The following is a 16,101-nucleotide window of genomic DNA, read 5'->3' on the forward strand; positions in this document are numbered from 1 at the left end:
TTAGGGCTTCAACGTAGGAATTGGGGGGGGTAACCAATTCAGTCTATAGCACCCTCCTTTCTCAGGGCTCCAAACAAACCACATACATAATTGAATTGTAGCCTGTACCACATTTTATTATTTTTCAAAAACATTTATTTAATATTTAGAGAGAAGGAGAGAGCACAAGCAGGGAGAGGGGCAGAGGGGAAGGGAGACAAGCCGAATTCCCGCTGAGCGGGGCAGGGTGGGGGTGGGGGTCTGACGGCAGGCTCCATCCCAGGACCCTGAGATCATGACCTGAGCCAAAATCAAGAGTCAGATGCTCAAATGACTGAGCCACCCAGGCATCTCTCACTTTTTTTTTTTTTTTTTTTGGCCTCACGTTTTAAGTACTATTCTTTTTCTGGTTATGAAAGTAACACATATTCAGCATAGAAAGTGTGGAAAATGAAGAATAATAGGAAAAAAATTAAAATCATCCCCAAACCCATACTTTAGAGCTAAACATTATTAATATGTCAGGGTTTTTTCAGTCTTTTCTCCTGCATATATACACTTATACGTGTTTCTTACACAATTTGGATCCAACAATATGATTTGTTTTGTTTTGGTAACAGCTTTCTTGAGATACAATTCACATACTATACAATTCACCCATTTTCTAAAATATTTTTTACTTTTAAGTAATCTCTACACCCGATATGGGGCTTGAACTCACAACCCAGAAATCAAGAGTCACATGCTCTACAGACTAAGCCAGCCAGGCGACCCACAATTTTATTTTATTATTATTAGTGTTTAAAGATTTTATTTATTTATTTGACGGAGAGAGAGTGAAAGCACAAGCTGGGAGACAGGCAGAGGGAGAAGCAGGCTCCCCACTGAGCAGGGAGCCCGATGCGGAACTCAATCCCAGGAACCTGGGATCATGACCTGAGCCGAAGGCAGACACATAACTGAATGAGCGACTCAGGCACCCCCCCACAATTTGAAAGTGGTGTACAATCCACTGGTTTGTAGTATATTCACAGAGTTGTGCAACCATTACCACAATCAGTTTTAGAACATTTTATCACCCCACATTTCATTCCCGTTTCTGGCCAAATTCTAGGGGTATTCCATTGTATGGGGATACCATATTTTATTCATCCGTTTATCCGTGGGTGGACATTTGTACTTTGTGGATATTATGAATAAAGCTGTGAACATCTGTGTGCAGGGTTTTGTGTGAACATATGTTTTCATTTCTCTTGGAATTGCTGGGTCTATGATAAACTACATGTTTACTCTTTTGAGGAACTAACAAACAAACCATGTGATTTTTTTATCCTGATTTTCTCACTTAACATTAATCATGTGCATTTTCATAAATGGTTAAATGTTCTTTGAACACTTGGCTTTTAATGTTTGCAGACTTCCAAATCGTAGTTAACCATTGCCCTGTGGGTGGGCATTTCGATTACTTCCAATTTTCCTATTATACACAGCATTTCAGTGAACATCGCTGGGCATCAATCTTTTTATGCAGCTCTGGTTATTTCTACAGAGCAGATTAACCAGACCATTGAATCGAAGAACACAGCAGTCTTAAGGCTCTTGGTGCATAATGATAAATTGCCTTCCAAAAAAGTTGTGTTAGTTTGCATTCTGGCAAGTCGAATTTGTACTTTCATTGTCTCCTGAGGTCACTAAAGTAGGGACTTTGGATATCTCTGACCCCATACCCAGCTCAATATGTAGCACATAGTACAAGTTACACAACTTAGTGTGAGCATAGGAAGACCCAGTCTCTGCGTTAACAGAGGCCACAGGATGGAGAGGAGTGTTCAGGTGTCTGAGACCTCATCAACACAAGCTCCACAGGACTTACCGCCCAGTTGACATGGGGACTCCCTGCAGACACAAGTCTTAATAAGGCATCGTGAGGCCAAGAACCCTCGATGCTGACGCTGAAGTGGCCAATGTGAGATGAGGAGCCTCACACCACAGTCCCGGAGGGACAGACGCTGGTAGGGACGGGCTGAAGACCGGCAGTAACTTTTTCGTACTCTACTCTGTGGGCAGCAGTCTTTACATGGAGCACTGGAAGAAGTACCTTCACTGAGCTGGCGAGGTCATCGAACTCTCTGTCCACTTGGATATCCTGAGGAGAAACCCATTACAAGGCAGTACATTACCACCTTTTGAGAACTTCACTGTTTTTTTACTTAGACCACAAGGTATTGAAGAAACTCCTTAGGGCAGCTTCTCTCGAATGGATGACAATGTCATTACTCCCCAAACCATGAAAATAGAGTAGGGAAGTGGCTCCAGGGGAGCTCCTTGGGGCCTGCACTATTTCTCGGTCTAGGGCCTGGTTGCATAGGTGTGTTCCGTCTGTGGACATTCCCAGCCCTGACCCACGTGCACTCTTCAGCATAAACATTACTCCTCAATAACAAATGAAAAGCAAGGGGAGTGAGGGGAGGAATACTAGCACCAATGGGGTCTTTCTCTACACAGGCCTTTTCTGTGGGGTCTGTTAGCTCATCCCCTCTTCACAATGAGCCTGGCTGGAAGATTGTAGCCCCATTTCACCTAAAGACGAGGCTGAAACCTGGGAAGGGTTTTACATGAACTGTCAGGATTCAGAAGTATTTCCCTTAGGGGCGCCTGGGTGACTCAGTCAGTTAAGCGTCTGCCTTGGCTCACATCATGATCCCAGGGTCCTGGGATCGAGTCCCACATCAGGCTCTCTGCTCAGCAGGGAGCCTGCTTCTCCCTCTCCCTCTGCTGCTGCTCCCCCTGCTTGTGCTCTCTCTCTCTGTCAAATAAATAAATAAAATCTTAAAAAAAAAAAAAAGAAGTATTTCCCTTACAGCTGAGGGAAAAATCTAGGCTGGGGAGATTAGACTAATAACAGTTAAGGAACAGGAAAATAGAATATTGCATCTAGACTAGTGTTACTCTTCAATTCAGAAGATCCCATGTTGATGACTCAGGATTTGGTCCCAGGCCTATCTGATTCTCACCTCTGTGGTGTTTCCGTTACTTAAAAGCTCCTGATAATAACAAGAGGTTTTGAGGCGCCTGGGTGGCACAGCGGTTAAGCATCTGCCTTCGGCTCAGGGCGTGATCCCAGCGTTATAGGATCAAGCCCCACATCAGACTCCTCCACTATGAGCCTGCTTCTTCCTCTCCCACTCCCCCTGCTTGAGTTCCCTCTCTTGCTGGCTGTCTCTATCTCTGTCAAATAAATAAACAAAATCTTAAAAAAAAAATAACCAGAGGTTATATTGAATGAGCATATATTTGCAGAACATTTTTATATATCATTCCTTTATTTATTTTTTAAAATATTTATTTAAGTAATCTCTGCACCCAATGCGGGGCTCAAACTCACAACATGCTCTTCTGACTGAGCCAGCGATGTGCCCCTTCTTCTTCTTTTTTTCTTTCTTTCTTTTTTTTTTTTTAATGATAAAAGCCAATGCTAACAGGAATTCTCAGAGCAGGAGGAACAAGGTCAAGGCAAGCTAATCTCTGGCTTTGGAGCTGTAGAAACCGGGCAGGCAGAAGGAAGCAATGAGGCCATTTGGCATCAGTTGTCCCAAGCCTGAAGGATTAGAACTATAAAAACATGCATCTGGAACGGTTTTGACTTAAATCTGGGTTGACCTCAACCGGGGTTAGAATAAGCAGTGATGTGTGACTAGACGTCCTTTTAATAACTCATATTTGAGGATTCTCTCTTTAATGTTTAACTACTTTTAATTTTCTATATTAAAAAGGCACAATTGAATGAAAAGGAGTCTTAAGCTCTCTCAAGGCCACGTGAATGAATCTTCCAGCACCATGATCCCCCTGCAGACAGAACAGGCCCGGGGGGGCCTTGCAAGTACTCAACGTGCAAATCCAAACATCAGTGAACAGCGAGCTTCCTGTCCTCTCAGCCACCGATTCTCTCTCAGCCAATGAGGAACCCAGGCAGGGGTTGGAGGTGAGACCATGGCGGTACCCCCCAGTCAGGAGTGGCACTGTGACCTTACAGTCAGGCCGGAGGTGGGACTCAGAGTCAGCCACACTAAGTATGTGGGCAGGGCACTCTATTTCTCTAATCCCCACTTTCTTCCTCTAAATGATAACTCAGGGGACTGTTGGGAGGGTAACAGATGAGATTTATGAAAAGCTCTTACAGAGAAATCCAGAAGTTCTAGGCTGGACATTGGATTATCCTGGACAGACTTTAGAACTCCAAAGCAGCCTTCGCCTCGCATGGGATTCCTGGACATCTGAGAAACACACACACAGTTGAGAAAACCCAAGCCCAGGGAGGCTGGTGGAGCAACTCCAAAGGGAAGGAGGGACTCTTGATACCCACTGACGTGACTCAGGACAGCCCCACTGTCTCAGCTCAGAAGCTGTCTCCACTGACAGAATGCCCTTGGTGAGCCTGTGGGGCCAGGATAAACACTGGCGGAACACCCCCACCCCCATGCCCAACTCCGTGCCGGGCACCAAAGGTACCGACACACAGGGCACATCCCTGCCTTTAAACAGCTCACCCATCGCGGGGAAGAGAGGAAGGAAACATTATGGAAATACTGGTGCAGTGAGAGTGTGCATCGGCTCTCCTTGGGAGGTAAAAATAGGCAGGGGTTAAAACACCTGCCCTGACTTTACAGGTGGGGGGCGCAGCGCTGGGTATTTCAGCAAGAAGAGCAAGAAGAGCAAAGCAGAGGAGAGAGATTGCACCATGTGCAGAAAATTGAGAGCAGCTTGGGTGAGAGAATGAGATTCACAGGTGGAAGGCAGAGGGGATGTGGCAGAGCCTGGAGCCCAGTGTGCAGTGAACGATGTACTGCTGAGCTTGGATTTATCCAAGGGGAGCTGCTGACACTCCAAGCAAGGAGGGACAGGAGCACGTTGCTGGTTTAGAGAGATCACCTAGTAGGTAAGAAGGAAGGGCCAGAGATAGGAAACCAGCTGGTCCACAAAACGTGAGGGGAAGTGAGAAAGGGGAGCAGGTAGCCAGAGCACTCTGCGGGATGTGAGATGAACGATGGAAGGCACAGCAAAGAAAGGGAGGGGTGAGCACTGGGCCCCCCTTCTGACTCCATGCGGAGGCCCCCCACCTCCCCCCAACAGGAGGCAGCCCTTAGAGAGAGATGTCTTCAGGTTGCGCTTTGTGCCCATGGGGCATCCAGGGGACTGTGCAGCAGGTGGCTGGAAATGGGGATCCAGAGCTTAAGAGAGATCTGGGTTGCAGCCAGGGTGGGGTTGGAGGGGTGGGTGGGAGAGGAGTGAGCCTCAGGCTGGGATGGGAGTGTACACAGGGCTCCTCTGCCAGCTGAGGGAGCTGAGAGCCAGGCAGGGCTGGGTGCCCCCTGGACCTGGCAGTACTGTCCTCTGAGCACTTGCTGTGGGCACAGTGGTCCTCACGGGCCTGCTCCACCCCCGGGTGCACACTCCCTTCTCTGTCCTCTGCTCTCAGCCCCGCCTCACCTCTCCTACCCACTGGCAACTCTGAAGGAAAGGAACCCCTTGTGTGCACATGAGGCCTCGGGTAGGTCTGAGCATGGCCAACAGTACACCTGGGCTGACTGGGTGGACTGAGAAAGAGTAAGGACAGCTGGAAGGTGGGGTGACACTGCTGGGAGGGAAGGAAGGGCGAGGGAGAGGTCTGAAGAAGCGCATGGGTCAGGCCAGAGATGGGTGAGTGAACGGCAAGGGAAAGATGTGGTCACAAGAGGAAGGCAGGAGGCCCCCTCCCTTATCCGGGCTCTAGACCCTGTGTACCCCACTGGAGTGGACAGATGTGGCAGGGGAGGGATCTGCGTGGACACTTATAGGGGGCCTCGCCCATCGGCTAGCACTCACAACAAGAATCCTCAGTGTCTGATTGGCCCGGAGGCCCAGGCCCAGGCTCAAGGCTCCCACTGCAGAGATGCGGTTGTTGCTGTAACAGAAAGACACAAGCATTTTGCTGCCTTCGGAGCGGCTGTGCAGAGCCACACTGCCCCAGGGGCCCAGCTGGTGTGCCCCGTGCATCCACCTGGTGGGACTTCACGTTCCAGCCTCCACTGATGCTCCAGGGACCCTGGGCAGGTCAGTAGATAATGGTTGGATGGTGACCCTGCTTCAAGGCTCCCAGTGCGCAGGGAGATCACTCAGCAAACACACTAGAGCACCCCTCCCCCCAGTGGAGTCAGCTGCGGCTCCCAGGCCCGCAAAGCTCAGCAGGTCCTCCCACAAGTTCTGCCCCCCATGAGCACCCCATTTCTATCAGCATGACATTATCTGTTCTGGAAACCACCCAGCTCCCTCCTCACGTCCTCTCCTCCTTCTCAAGATGGACCTACACTCTGGCCCCAGCACCTCTCTTGGCCACTTCATCTCAGAGCCAGTCCCTCTTCCCTCTGACCTCGCAGACCCCAGCTCTGGCCTCGAATTCCAGCATGTCTCATAGCTTCTTCTGGCCCTAGTTCCTTCCATGGGAAGGACAGAATTGCATCGGGCAGACCCTGCCCACTCCAGGAGCCCCCTCCCGGGGGAAGTGCTCAGCCACAGCAGTCCAGGACCCGTTGGGCTTCTGGCTCTTTCTTTCCCTGTGGTTTGCGGTCCCTGCTCTGGTTCCTTGCTGAGGACTGGGATGCTGCCGGGGCCTGGAGAAGCAGCTCACACACAGCAGGCACCCGGCGGTCACGTGCTGAGCAGAGCATGAGCACTCACCCCCACCAGGCTCTGCTGAAGATGTTTTCTTTGTTTGTTTTGTTTTGAAGTAGGCTCCACGCTCACCATGGAGCCCAATGGAGGGCTTGAACTCACCACCCTGAGATTGAGACCTGAGCCGAGAGCTGAGATCAAGAATCAGACACTTAACTGACTGAGCCACCTAGATGCCCCTCTACTGAAGATGTTTTATATATATGTTTTCAATTCCCAGCCCCCACCCATGTAGCAGGAATTATGAGATCCCAACGTACAACGCTGAACTTGAGTGAGGAGGACACAGCTGGGTGCTTGCTCTTGGATTGTGGCCCCAGCGCCATCATGGGTAGATGATGGCATGTTTGGGAGGTAAGGAGGTAAACAGCAGCAGGATCATGGAGTCCCTGATCCCTCAGGTGGCTTTGGACTTGGAGGCTGTGACACGGGGGCCATCCTATGCTCCTCACCTCATGTTGAGTTCCTCCAACACGTTGTTGGTCTTAAGTGCCTCACCCACTGCAGATGCCCCAGGATCTCCAAAGCCATTGTATGAGATGTCCAGGACTCTGAGGAAGATGTTTGCCTGGAATGCAAAAGAGTGAAGCCAGGAGACTTCCCATGAACGAGGACAGGGACCACAGCCGCAGAGCCTAGGAAGCCTGACGTACAAAAAACACAGACTGAGAGCAGAAGGTCAGAGGTTCCAGGTAAGAATCTTGTGGCTTGAAAGATGGCGACCAGGAGAATGGAATGACTGGAAGCATAGAACCAAGGGTGGGTGTGGGTGTGGATGACCCTCAGAGCCTGACACAGCGATCTGACTCATGCCTACGTGGGGGGACCCAAGGGCAGGTACTCTGAGGCACAGAGCAGGATCCCAAAGGGGCTCCAGTGAAGGGTAGTTGGGACACTGTGATGGGGAGAAGGGAGGAGCTTGTAGCTGCACTGGGAAGACAAAGCCTGACTTCCCACTTGTGGAGCCAGAGCCCTAGGTCAGCTCTGGGGGAGTGGGCAGAGCAAGGCAGCTGCTGCCATTTCCTGAGAACCCCACGAAGGTAGCCCGCACCAGGGGCATCCTGACAGGGGCTAGGAGCCACCCATTCCCAAGGCCTATGAACCACACCATCCAAGGAAGCGAGTGGGATGTTTGAGAGTGTGTGCTGGGACCCAAGGGCGCAGGGTGTCACCTCAGAGAAGCGTCTGCATATGCCCACAGTGAGCACGTTTCACCAGACCACACGGAGTCCCCTACCGGCCAAGCGTCTGTGACATCTATAGTATCTGGAGAAGGTATGCAACATTCACCCGTAGACCCTTCGGGAAGCGTCATGAGAGTGAGCATCGTGGTTTGGAGTCACGAAATGGGGCCGGGAAAATTAAAGTCACCACACAAAATATTTTTTAAGCTCTTCTTAAAAGATCCAAGGCTCATTTCTGAAGAGCTGTAAAGACAGGGAGCTGGCACCTGGGAGACCTGTCCCCGTAGGACAGGCGGGAAGGGTAGACAGGCTGCTGGGGTGTTCATACCTCCAGTCCCCGGGCAAAGGCTACAGCTCCCGGTCCTCGAAGGTGATTCCAGCTTACATTAAGCTCAGTGAGTCCTGTATTTTCTGCCAGGGCTGGTCCAAGTATCTCCCCTTCAGAAACACCAAGACAGGTGTTATTCATTCTGTTCATTCCTTCAGAAAATGATACTAATGACCGTGGTGTGCCAGGGTCTCTGCTGGGCTGCAGAGTCACCAAGCTGAACCCAATATGGGCCTGCCCGGTCCTCAAGGAATTCACATTTAATGGGGGAGATATAGTTGATCCTTGAACAACATGGGGGTTAGGGGCACCAAACCCCAGTGCGGTCGAAAATCTGCATATAACTTTGACTCCTGCAAACCTCAATGACTGACAACCTACTGTCGACCAGAAACAAGACCGTAGTGAGAACGTACAGTGTTGATTAACACAGTTTGTAAGTTACCTGTATTAGATACTGAATGTTTAATTTTAATTTTAATTTAATTTTTAAAATTTAAGTTCAACTAGACACTGTATTCATACAATAAAGTAAGCTAGAAAAAATATTATTTTTTTAAAGATTTTTGTTTATTTATTTGAGAGACAGATCGCATGCAAGAGAGAGAGAGCACAGAGGGAGAGTGAGAAAGAGAAGCAGACTCCCTGTTGAGCGGAGAGCCCGATGCGGGGCTCCATCCCAGGACCCTGAGATCATGACCTGAGCTGAAGGCAGACACCTAACCGACTGAGCCACCCAGGCGCCCCTAAAGAAAATATTACTGAGAAAATCATGAGGCACCTGGATGGCTCAGCTGGTTGAGCATCCGGCTCAGGTCATGATCTCAGGGTCGTGAGATGGAGAACCCTGCCAGGCTCTGCACTGGGTGTGGAGCCTGTTTGAGATTCTCTCTCTCCCTCCCCCTCTGCCCCTCCCCCTCTGCACACTTCCAATATCTCTCTGTCCCTCTCTCTAAAATTAATAAATAAATCTTAAAAAAGAAAACCAAATGAGAAAATACACATATAATACTGTACTGTATTTATAAGAACATTTGTGTGTAAGTGGACTCATGCAGTTCAAATCCATGTTGTCCAAATGTATATACAGATTAATGGGATATGAGATATTATAGATTACAAACAGGGATGTGTAGGAATAGGGTAGGGACTAACCCGGCCTTAGGGGGGTGTCGGGAAACTGAGGACAGAGAGATAACCTTGAAGACTGAGGGACTCACCACCTGTTGATGCACGCACACTAGAGAACACACACAGGAAACAGCAAATGTGTGGAGGCACGAGGGAGCATGGAGCACTTGTGGAAATGCCCACAGGCCTGGCGGGTGGGAGGAAGCCAGTGAAACAAGGTAGGAATCATGGGCACTGGAGAGATGCCAAGAGGCCTTCAATGCTCAGCCAAGGCTTTGGGGCACCAACCAGTTAGTGGTGAGTAGGCAGGGAGGGCTTTAATAAATGGCCAAGCTGGGCTCCTTAGCGGCAGGCGTAAGGGATGGACTGAGGTGGGCAGGGACAGAGATGAGAACCTTGGGAACCAGTTGGAAGGCTTGTGCTATGGTTTATAGACAAGAGGAGATGAGGCTGGTGCAGCTGTGTGGAAAGAAGGTACACGTGGCAGAGAAAGGAAGGAGGAAGCAGTGCAGACTAAGAAACCTTAAAATTTTTAGCATGTAAAAATGGACAGAAGACCCACCCAACCACCATGCTCTCTACTCTGTCAGCATTCAGCCAGTCTGATCTGCTCCCAGTCCTCAAAAGCACCAGCAACAACATGAGTCTGGGCTGTCCCCCTGGGTAGAACTTTTGACCCCCTTCTTCACCTGGCTAACAGCTCCTCATCTTTCTTTTCTTTTTTTTTTTTAAGATTTTATTTATTTATTTGACAGAGATAGAGAGACAGCCAGCGAGAGAGGGAACACAAGCAGGGGGAGTGGGAGAGGGAGAAGCAGGCTCATAGCGGAAGAGCCCGATGTGGGGCTCGATTCCAGAACACCGGGATCACGCCCTGAGCCGAAGGCAGATGCTTAACAACCGAGCCACCCAGGCGCCCCAGCTCCTCTGCTTTCTAACCTGGGTTCATGGCATCAGGAAGCCTTGTCTGCCCAGCTGGGCTGTGCTGCCTTGGGCCCCATGTTCACTGTGCTTCCATCCGTCCAGACCCTGGTCCAATGACCTCTCTTTGCCTGGTCAGTCTCTCCCACCAGCCCGGGAGTCCTTCAAGGATCTGAATTTGACCCCTCCCCCTGGTCTCAGCTCCTCATGTGCTTTAGTAAGGCTAGTTTGAAGAAAGGCACAGAGGAAACACAGATGCTCTAACTGAGCAGAACTAGCTTGCTCGGGGGCGCCTGGCTGGCTCAGTCAGTACAGCACGCGACTCTTGATCTCAGGGTTGTGAGTTCAAGTCCCACGCTGTGTGCAGAGTTTACTTAAAAATAAATTTTCTAGGAAAGGAGAAGGAGAAAGAGAGAGAGAGAGGAAGGAAGGAAGGAAGAAGGAAGGAAGGAAAGAAGATACACAAAAAACTAGCCTGCTGGGATGCCTGGATGGCTCGTCAGTGGGGCCTCTGCCTTTGGCTCAGGTCATGCTCCCAGGGTCCTGGGATCAAGTCCCACATAGGGCTCTTTGCTCAGTGGGGAGCGCTCTTCGTCCTCTGCCTGCTACTCCCTCTGCTTGTGCTCTCACTCTTTCTCTCTGACAAATAAATAAATAAATAAAATCTTAAACAAACAAAGAAAAATACCTAGGCTGCTTGGCCAGATCCCACTGCAGCAAGATGTTTTAGTACCTTGGAGAGCTCCCTGCAAGACAACTGGGACTCCCTGTGCTGCCTCCCTGACAACAGGACTCTGGATTCCAAACCCAGCACTGGGTCTGACACCCAAAGATTCTCAGGTACAGGTATGTATTTCCCCCCTTCCTCAGACACTTCTAGGGCTGGGAGGAGAGGGTGGTGGTCCCCACTTTGTAGGGAAGCCCCTTCTTTGCTGAACAACTAGAAGGTGAGACGGTTCCTCTACATACATGAACTGGCCTCTTGAAATTCCAATGCTTGGACTTCACGACCTCTGCAGCCAATTATGAGGTAGGTGCTACCTTCGCCATGGGTCAGATGGGGAGACTGAGACCCAAGCTCTTCACCCTTCAAGGGAGTCAGGCCCACCCACAGATCCCCACTTGGGGAAACAAAATGGTCCTGCTGAGTTTGTCCTTTTCCGAGATGAAGACCTCCCTGCCACATATTTGCGCAGCCTTCCCAGGGCCTTAGCTTCCTGCCTTCTCCATCCTGGCTGCCTCTCTGGTACTTGCTTTTTTTACTGTGAAGGCCCAGGGGGACATCTATACTTTGTTTGTTGGAAGTCTGAAATGATCTTGTTTATTTATTGAGAGAGAGAGAGAGAGAGAGAGAGAGAATGGGCAGAGGGAGAGGGAGAAGCAGACTCCCCGCTGAGCAGGGAGCCCGACAGAGGGGCTCCATTCCAGGACTCTGGGATCATGACCTGAGCCGAAGTCAGGTGCTCAACTGACTGAGCCACCCAGGTGTCCCTGAACTTCTCTTTTAATTTCAGACTTCTCATAATGATTTTCTTAGAAGGGAAACAGGCTCTCTGGCACTTAACTTCTAAGGCTAATCCTCAAAGGCTAAGGTTGGTACCACCCCCACTCGAAGCTGCTTGAGACAGGACAGTAATTCCCAAACTTTCTTGATCAGACAAATCTCCTAGGGCACCCATTAAAATGTAGATGCATGGGCCTCGCCTCACCAAGATTCTGGTTCAGCAGGTCCAGGGCCCAGGAATCTGGGTTCCTAACCCAGGGTCCCAGGTGATTCCTATACTTGACTGGAGTGGTTGAGGATGGACAGGTAGAAGTGCATGCTCCTAGCAAAGCAGATAGCCTTGTACGAAGGCCCTGGGGCATGAAAGTGGTGAGATCAAGGAATCCCATCAATGTCTTCCACAGCACTTGCAATAAAATATTCATATCTGCCAAGATTTATAGTCCTGCAGCCCTCTACTGCCTCTTCTGCTCCCAGTGCAGCCCCTCTCTCCTGGCTCACTAGGCCCGTCACAACAGTGTCTATCAGTCTGGGAAAGAAGCCTGCATGTTCACTGTTCCTCTGCTTGAAATGCTCTCTCCCTGGTCTTGCCATGGCTCATTCCTTCCCATACTGCCCATTTCAGCTTAAATGTCATCTCACAGAGCCCTCCCCAGCCACCCCTCTAAGGCAAGGGATCTCTATTCATCTCTAAAATCATGCCTTGTTTGTTTATTTTGTTGCACCAATAATTAGGGAGAATTCTCTTGTTAATAGGTGTTCCCTGAGGCCAGGGACTCTGTTTTGTTCACAACCAGGTCACTAGTGGCTAACTTAGCACCCAGCACATGCCGTAGCAGGCAAGGGCAATCTGGGGAATGGATTAAGAGTTCTGTGTGGAAGGAGTGTAGGAGAGCGGCCGGCCAAAGTGCGACATGGGAAACAGGAGCCAGAGTATGAATGTTCAGAGTGGTGCTGCCAACCTCCACCCGGCCCTGTCCCAGGAAGATGGGCTCCAGGGCCCCATAGTGGCCCTGGCTGGATGGTACCTGCATGGTCATTCAGCTGGTTATAGCTCAGGTCCAGGGATTTCAGGCCCGTGTGGGCCAGCAGGAGTTCAGCAAGGGACTGGGCTGCGTGCTCCTCCAGGCCGTTCCCTGCCAGTCGTACCTTCTGCACCGTTGGGTTCACCGTGATGGCAGCACAGATCGCCTGGGCTCCCGCCGCTCCCATCTGGTTCTCCGACAGGTCCACATCTAGGAGTTGGCAGCACTCCTCAGTCAGTGGGATCCCAAGCCAGGCGCCACCCTCTTCCACTTTCCTCTCTCCCCCAAACCTGCAGGCCTGAGGCAGCGGAGGAGACGATACAGCTGGACTATCCTGGGCTTGCATGGTGACTCCACCTCTCATCAGCTACATGCATCCCTTCGGGCCCCAGGCAGCTTCTCTGATGCCCAGCCCCCCTCCATGCAACAAGCTTCTTTGTCTAAGGGTTCCAACCTCCTACTTCACGGTGCTGTATAGGCACCCCGTGGACGATTCATGCGGGGCAGCAATATAACACACCCACAGAAGTCTTCACCGATGCATTTCTGGGAACTGGCAATGACAGCCCCGGTGGCCGTGCACGGAACACGTACGTGAGTGAGGCACCTTGCTGAGCACTTCAATGCGGTTTCATTTCATACTCAGCACAACCCCAAGGGCTAGGTGCTAGTGCTGGGGCCATTTCACAGATCGAAAGACTAAGGCTCAGCAAGGTGGAGCAGCTTGCCTGGGGCCCCCTCGCTCATCAGTGGTAGAGGTGGCATTTGCATCCAGCCCCACTTCATTTCCACCCAGCCATCCACCTTCTCACATTGCCCATCCCCTGCCTCTCTGTTGGAAGACTTTCTCACCCATTTAGGGAATAGGAGGCCACCACATGCAGGGGATGCTGGCCAGAAGAGGAGAGGGGAGTGGGGGGCGGGCCGGGTCAGGAGAGGAGTAGTATCCAGCATTGGGGGCACCATAGAGAGTCTAACTCCACCCCCACCCACCACACCCTGTGATGAGTCCCCTGCCCCAGCAAAACCAACAGGCCCCAGGTGAGAAGGCCTGGCTGTGGAGGAGCCCACACCCCCGAGGAAAGGGAGGACTCAAATCTGCCCACCTGTCCCAGGCTCAGCACCTACCACAGATACTGCTGCTTTTGCTCAGGGCACCTGCCAGGGCCTCCACGCCAGCCCCACAGAGCCCATTGTCTCGAAGATCTAGCCGCTTGACATAGGGATTGGACGTCAGTGCTGAAGCTAGAGCCCGAGCACCCTGGGACAAAGAGGGGCCTGAGGGACCTGGTCCTTCCCAGGGGCGAAGGCCCCACACACAGCCGGCTGCTACCCTGGCTCATTTCCAGGGCTCAGCCCCCACAGTGCCCTCCAACTGGAAGGCCCTCTCCTTCCCATATGCCCAGGGGGCACCTTCTTATCCTTCTAGGCTCCACCCAGATCTCACCTCCTGGAACCTTCCCTGACCGCCCCCCCCCGCCCCCCCGCAGCAGGTTAGGGGCCCCCTGCAGACCTCCCAACCATTACACTGAATTCTGTCATAGCCCTGATCCCACCCGTCACCCAGATGCGGGGGATGGGACATGTCTGACGCTCATACAAGGCCGGGGAGTGTGTGGTATGGGCTCATGAAGGGGCCACTCCCATGGCTGCTGTCTCCCAGGTCCTGTCACTCCAAGCCTGACCCCAGGGTCTCTCCAGGGTTACCTGGGGCCCCAGGCCACGATGCTGCAGGTTCAGCTCTGGGCTGCTCCCTTGACGCAGAAAGCAGGAGGCGGGCACAACACTATGGGCCTGACAAGACCTCAGGTAGAGGGGGTTCTTGACCAGTTCTCCAGGCCCACAGATGCCTGACAGGAGACAGGGAGATGATGAATGTGGATCCCTCTCCAGACACAGTCGCCCACTCCCCTGCCCCGTGTCACCTTGCAGCCTGTGTTTCCCTCTAGAGGCATTTCTTCCTGTGCTAGTAGGGGCACTGAAAGTCAGAGAAAGCAAGTCCTTTCCCTAAATTCAGACAGCTAGTAGTAGTGAACCCTGGCAGAGCCAGGATTAGAACCTTTCCTGTCTGGATTAGAACCTTTCCGTGCCAAAGTGCTCGCTGCGTCTTTTCCACTCGTTTGCAGAGCACGTTGTTTTGTGAATATTTTATGGGGGAAGAAACGGAAACAATTCTAAGTTCTATATACTTATTAGCTTAGTTGTTCTGTGGGTTGGGAAAATCCAGCCCTGATCCTGTTTTGGGGTGGGACACGCCTTCTTACACTGCTTGGCGGGCTTTAACATCACTCACTTTGGAGGCGTTTTCTAAAGGTGGAACTCCTGATGTCGCCAGGAGCATTGTGGGGAGGGCCCAGGGCTGACTGGAGGGGCCGCCGGCTGTCCTGAAGGTGTCCCACGGAGGGGTGCGCTCCCTGCTGCACAGGGGTCCCTTGCCCACTTGGCCCCAGCCTGCACCCTCCAGCCCCGCCAGAGAAGCTCCCTAGGTGAGGGGACAGGCCTGCCCACATCCCTGCCCGGGAGCACCTTCCATCTCCTGGTCCGAGTCTGAATCAACGCCCGAACCCTCCTCGGCCTCCTGGGCCCCTGCAAGACGCCCAGCGGCCACTGCCACCTCCTCCTCCTGCTCTTCCTCCTGCTCCTTCCCAGACCTTTTGCAGGCTGCCCTCATGGTTACGCCCATTTCTCAGTCGCTGGCACTGAGGCCGGAACTGCGCGGCACAGCACCTAGAGCGCGGCCCGGGGATATGGGCGGACCCTCCGGCTGAGTTGACCAATCGCATGTGGCGGACAGCAAACAGGCGCCCGCAGCAGCCCATAGTGACGCTCCTCCCCGGTAGCTGTCGCCCGGGCAACCCGGTGTTGTTGGTTGCTACGGAAACCGCCGCTGGCGTGGGCAGACATTAAGCCTACTCCCAGGTTAGGCAGATGAGAGCGTGCGCCAGGGTTCCAGCATCGCCCCCACGCCTTCCACGTACTGGGGAACGTGGCTGGCCTCAATGCCTGTGCTTTGTGCCTACGGCCTGCGGGCGCTCTGCGCAAGAGAGCCTGGGGAACCTTGCAAAGCCTGGTCACCCTCCTCCCTGGAGCCAGAGTCACCCTCTCACCCTGTGGCTGCCACGTCTCTCTCACGCTCTAGCGTCGCATATGCTGCTTCCTCCACCAGGAACATTCCTCTCCAGCTTTGCTTATTGAACTTCAGAATCTGCCAGTGTCAGCTCAGAGGTCACTTCTTCCCAAAGCTTTCCTTGACCCCTCCTCTGGACTCCTGCAGCCCCCATGCTGCCCTCTCACAGTACCTATGACACTTGTCATCTCCTC

The 16,101-nt window shown here is 52.0% G+C and overlaps 1 protein-coding gene across 1 annotated transcript; it reads right to left on the minus strand.

Moving 5' to 3' along the window:
* Positions 1 to 1,860: 1,860 nt before the first annotated feature.
* On the minus strand, positions 1,861 to 15,993 carry LOC123793932 (leucine-rich repeat-containing protein 74B-like). Its single transcript, XM_087857535.1, is given in 10 exon segments — positions 1,861 to 2,026; positions 2,028 to 2,125; positions 4,158 to 4,253; positions 5,842 to 5,920; positions 7,140 to 7,255; positions 8,200 to 8,309; positions 12,784 to 12,990; positions 13,909 to 14,041; positions 14,488 to 14,630; positions 15,307 to 15,993. Coding segments are annotated over 10 exon segments (1,275 nt in total). The 5' UTR covers positions 15,464 to 15,993; the 3' UTR covers positions 1,861 to 1,890.
* Positions 15,994 to 16,101: the final 108 nt, after the last annotated feature.

The sequence above is a fragment of the Ursus americanus genome, chromosome 30 (assembly GCF_024610735.1).
Source record: "Ursus americanus isolate L20-20 chromosome 30, mUrsAme1.1.p, whole genome shotgun sequence".
In the NCBI taxonomy this organism is placed as follows: Eukaryota; Metazoa; Chordata; class Mammalia; order Carnivora; family Ursidae; genus Ursus; species Ursus americanus.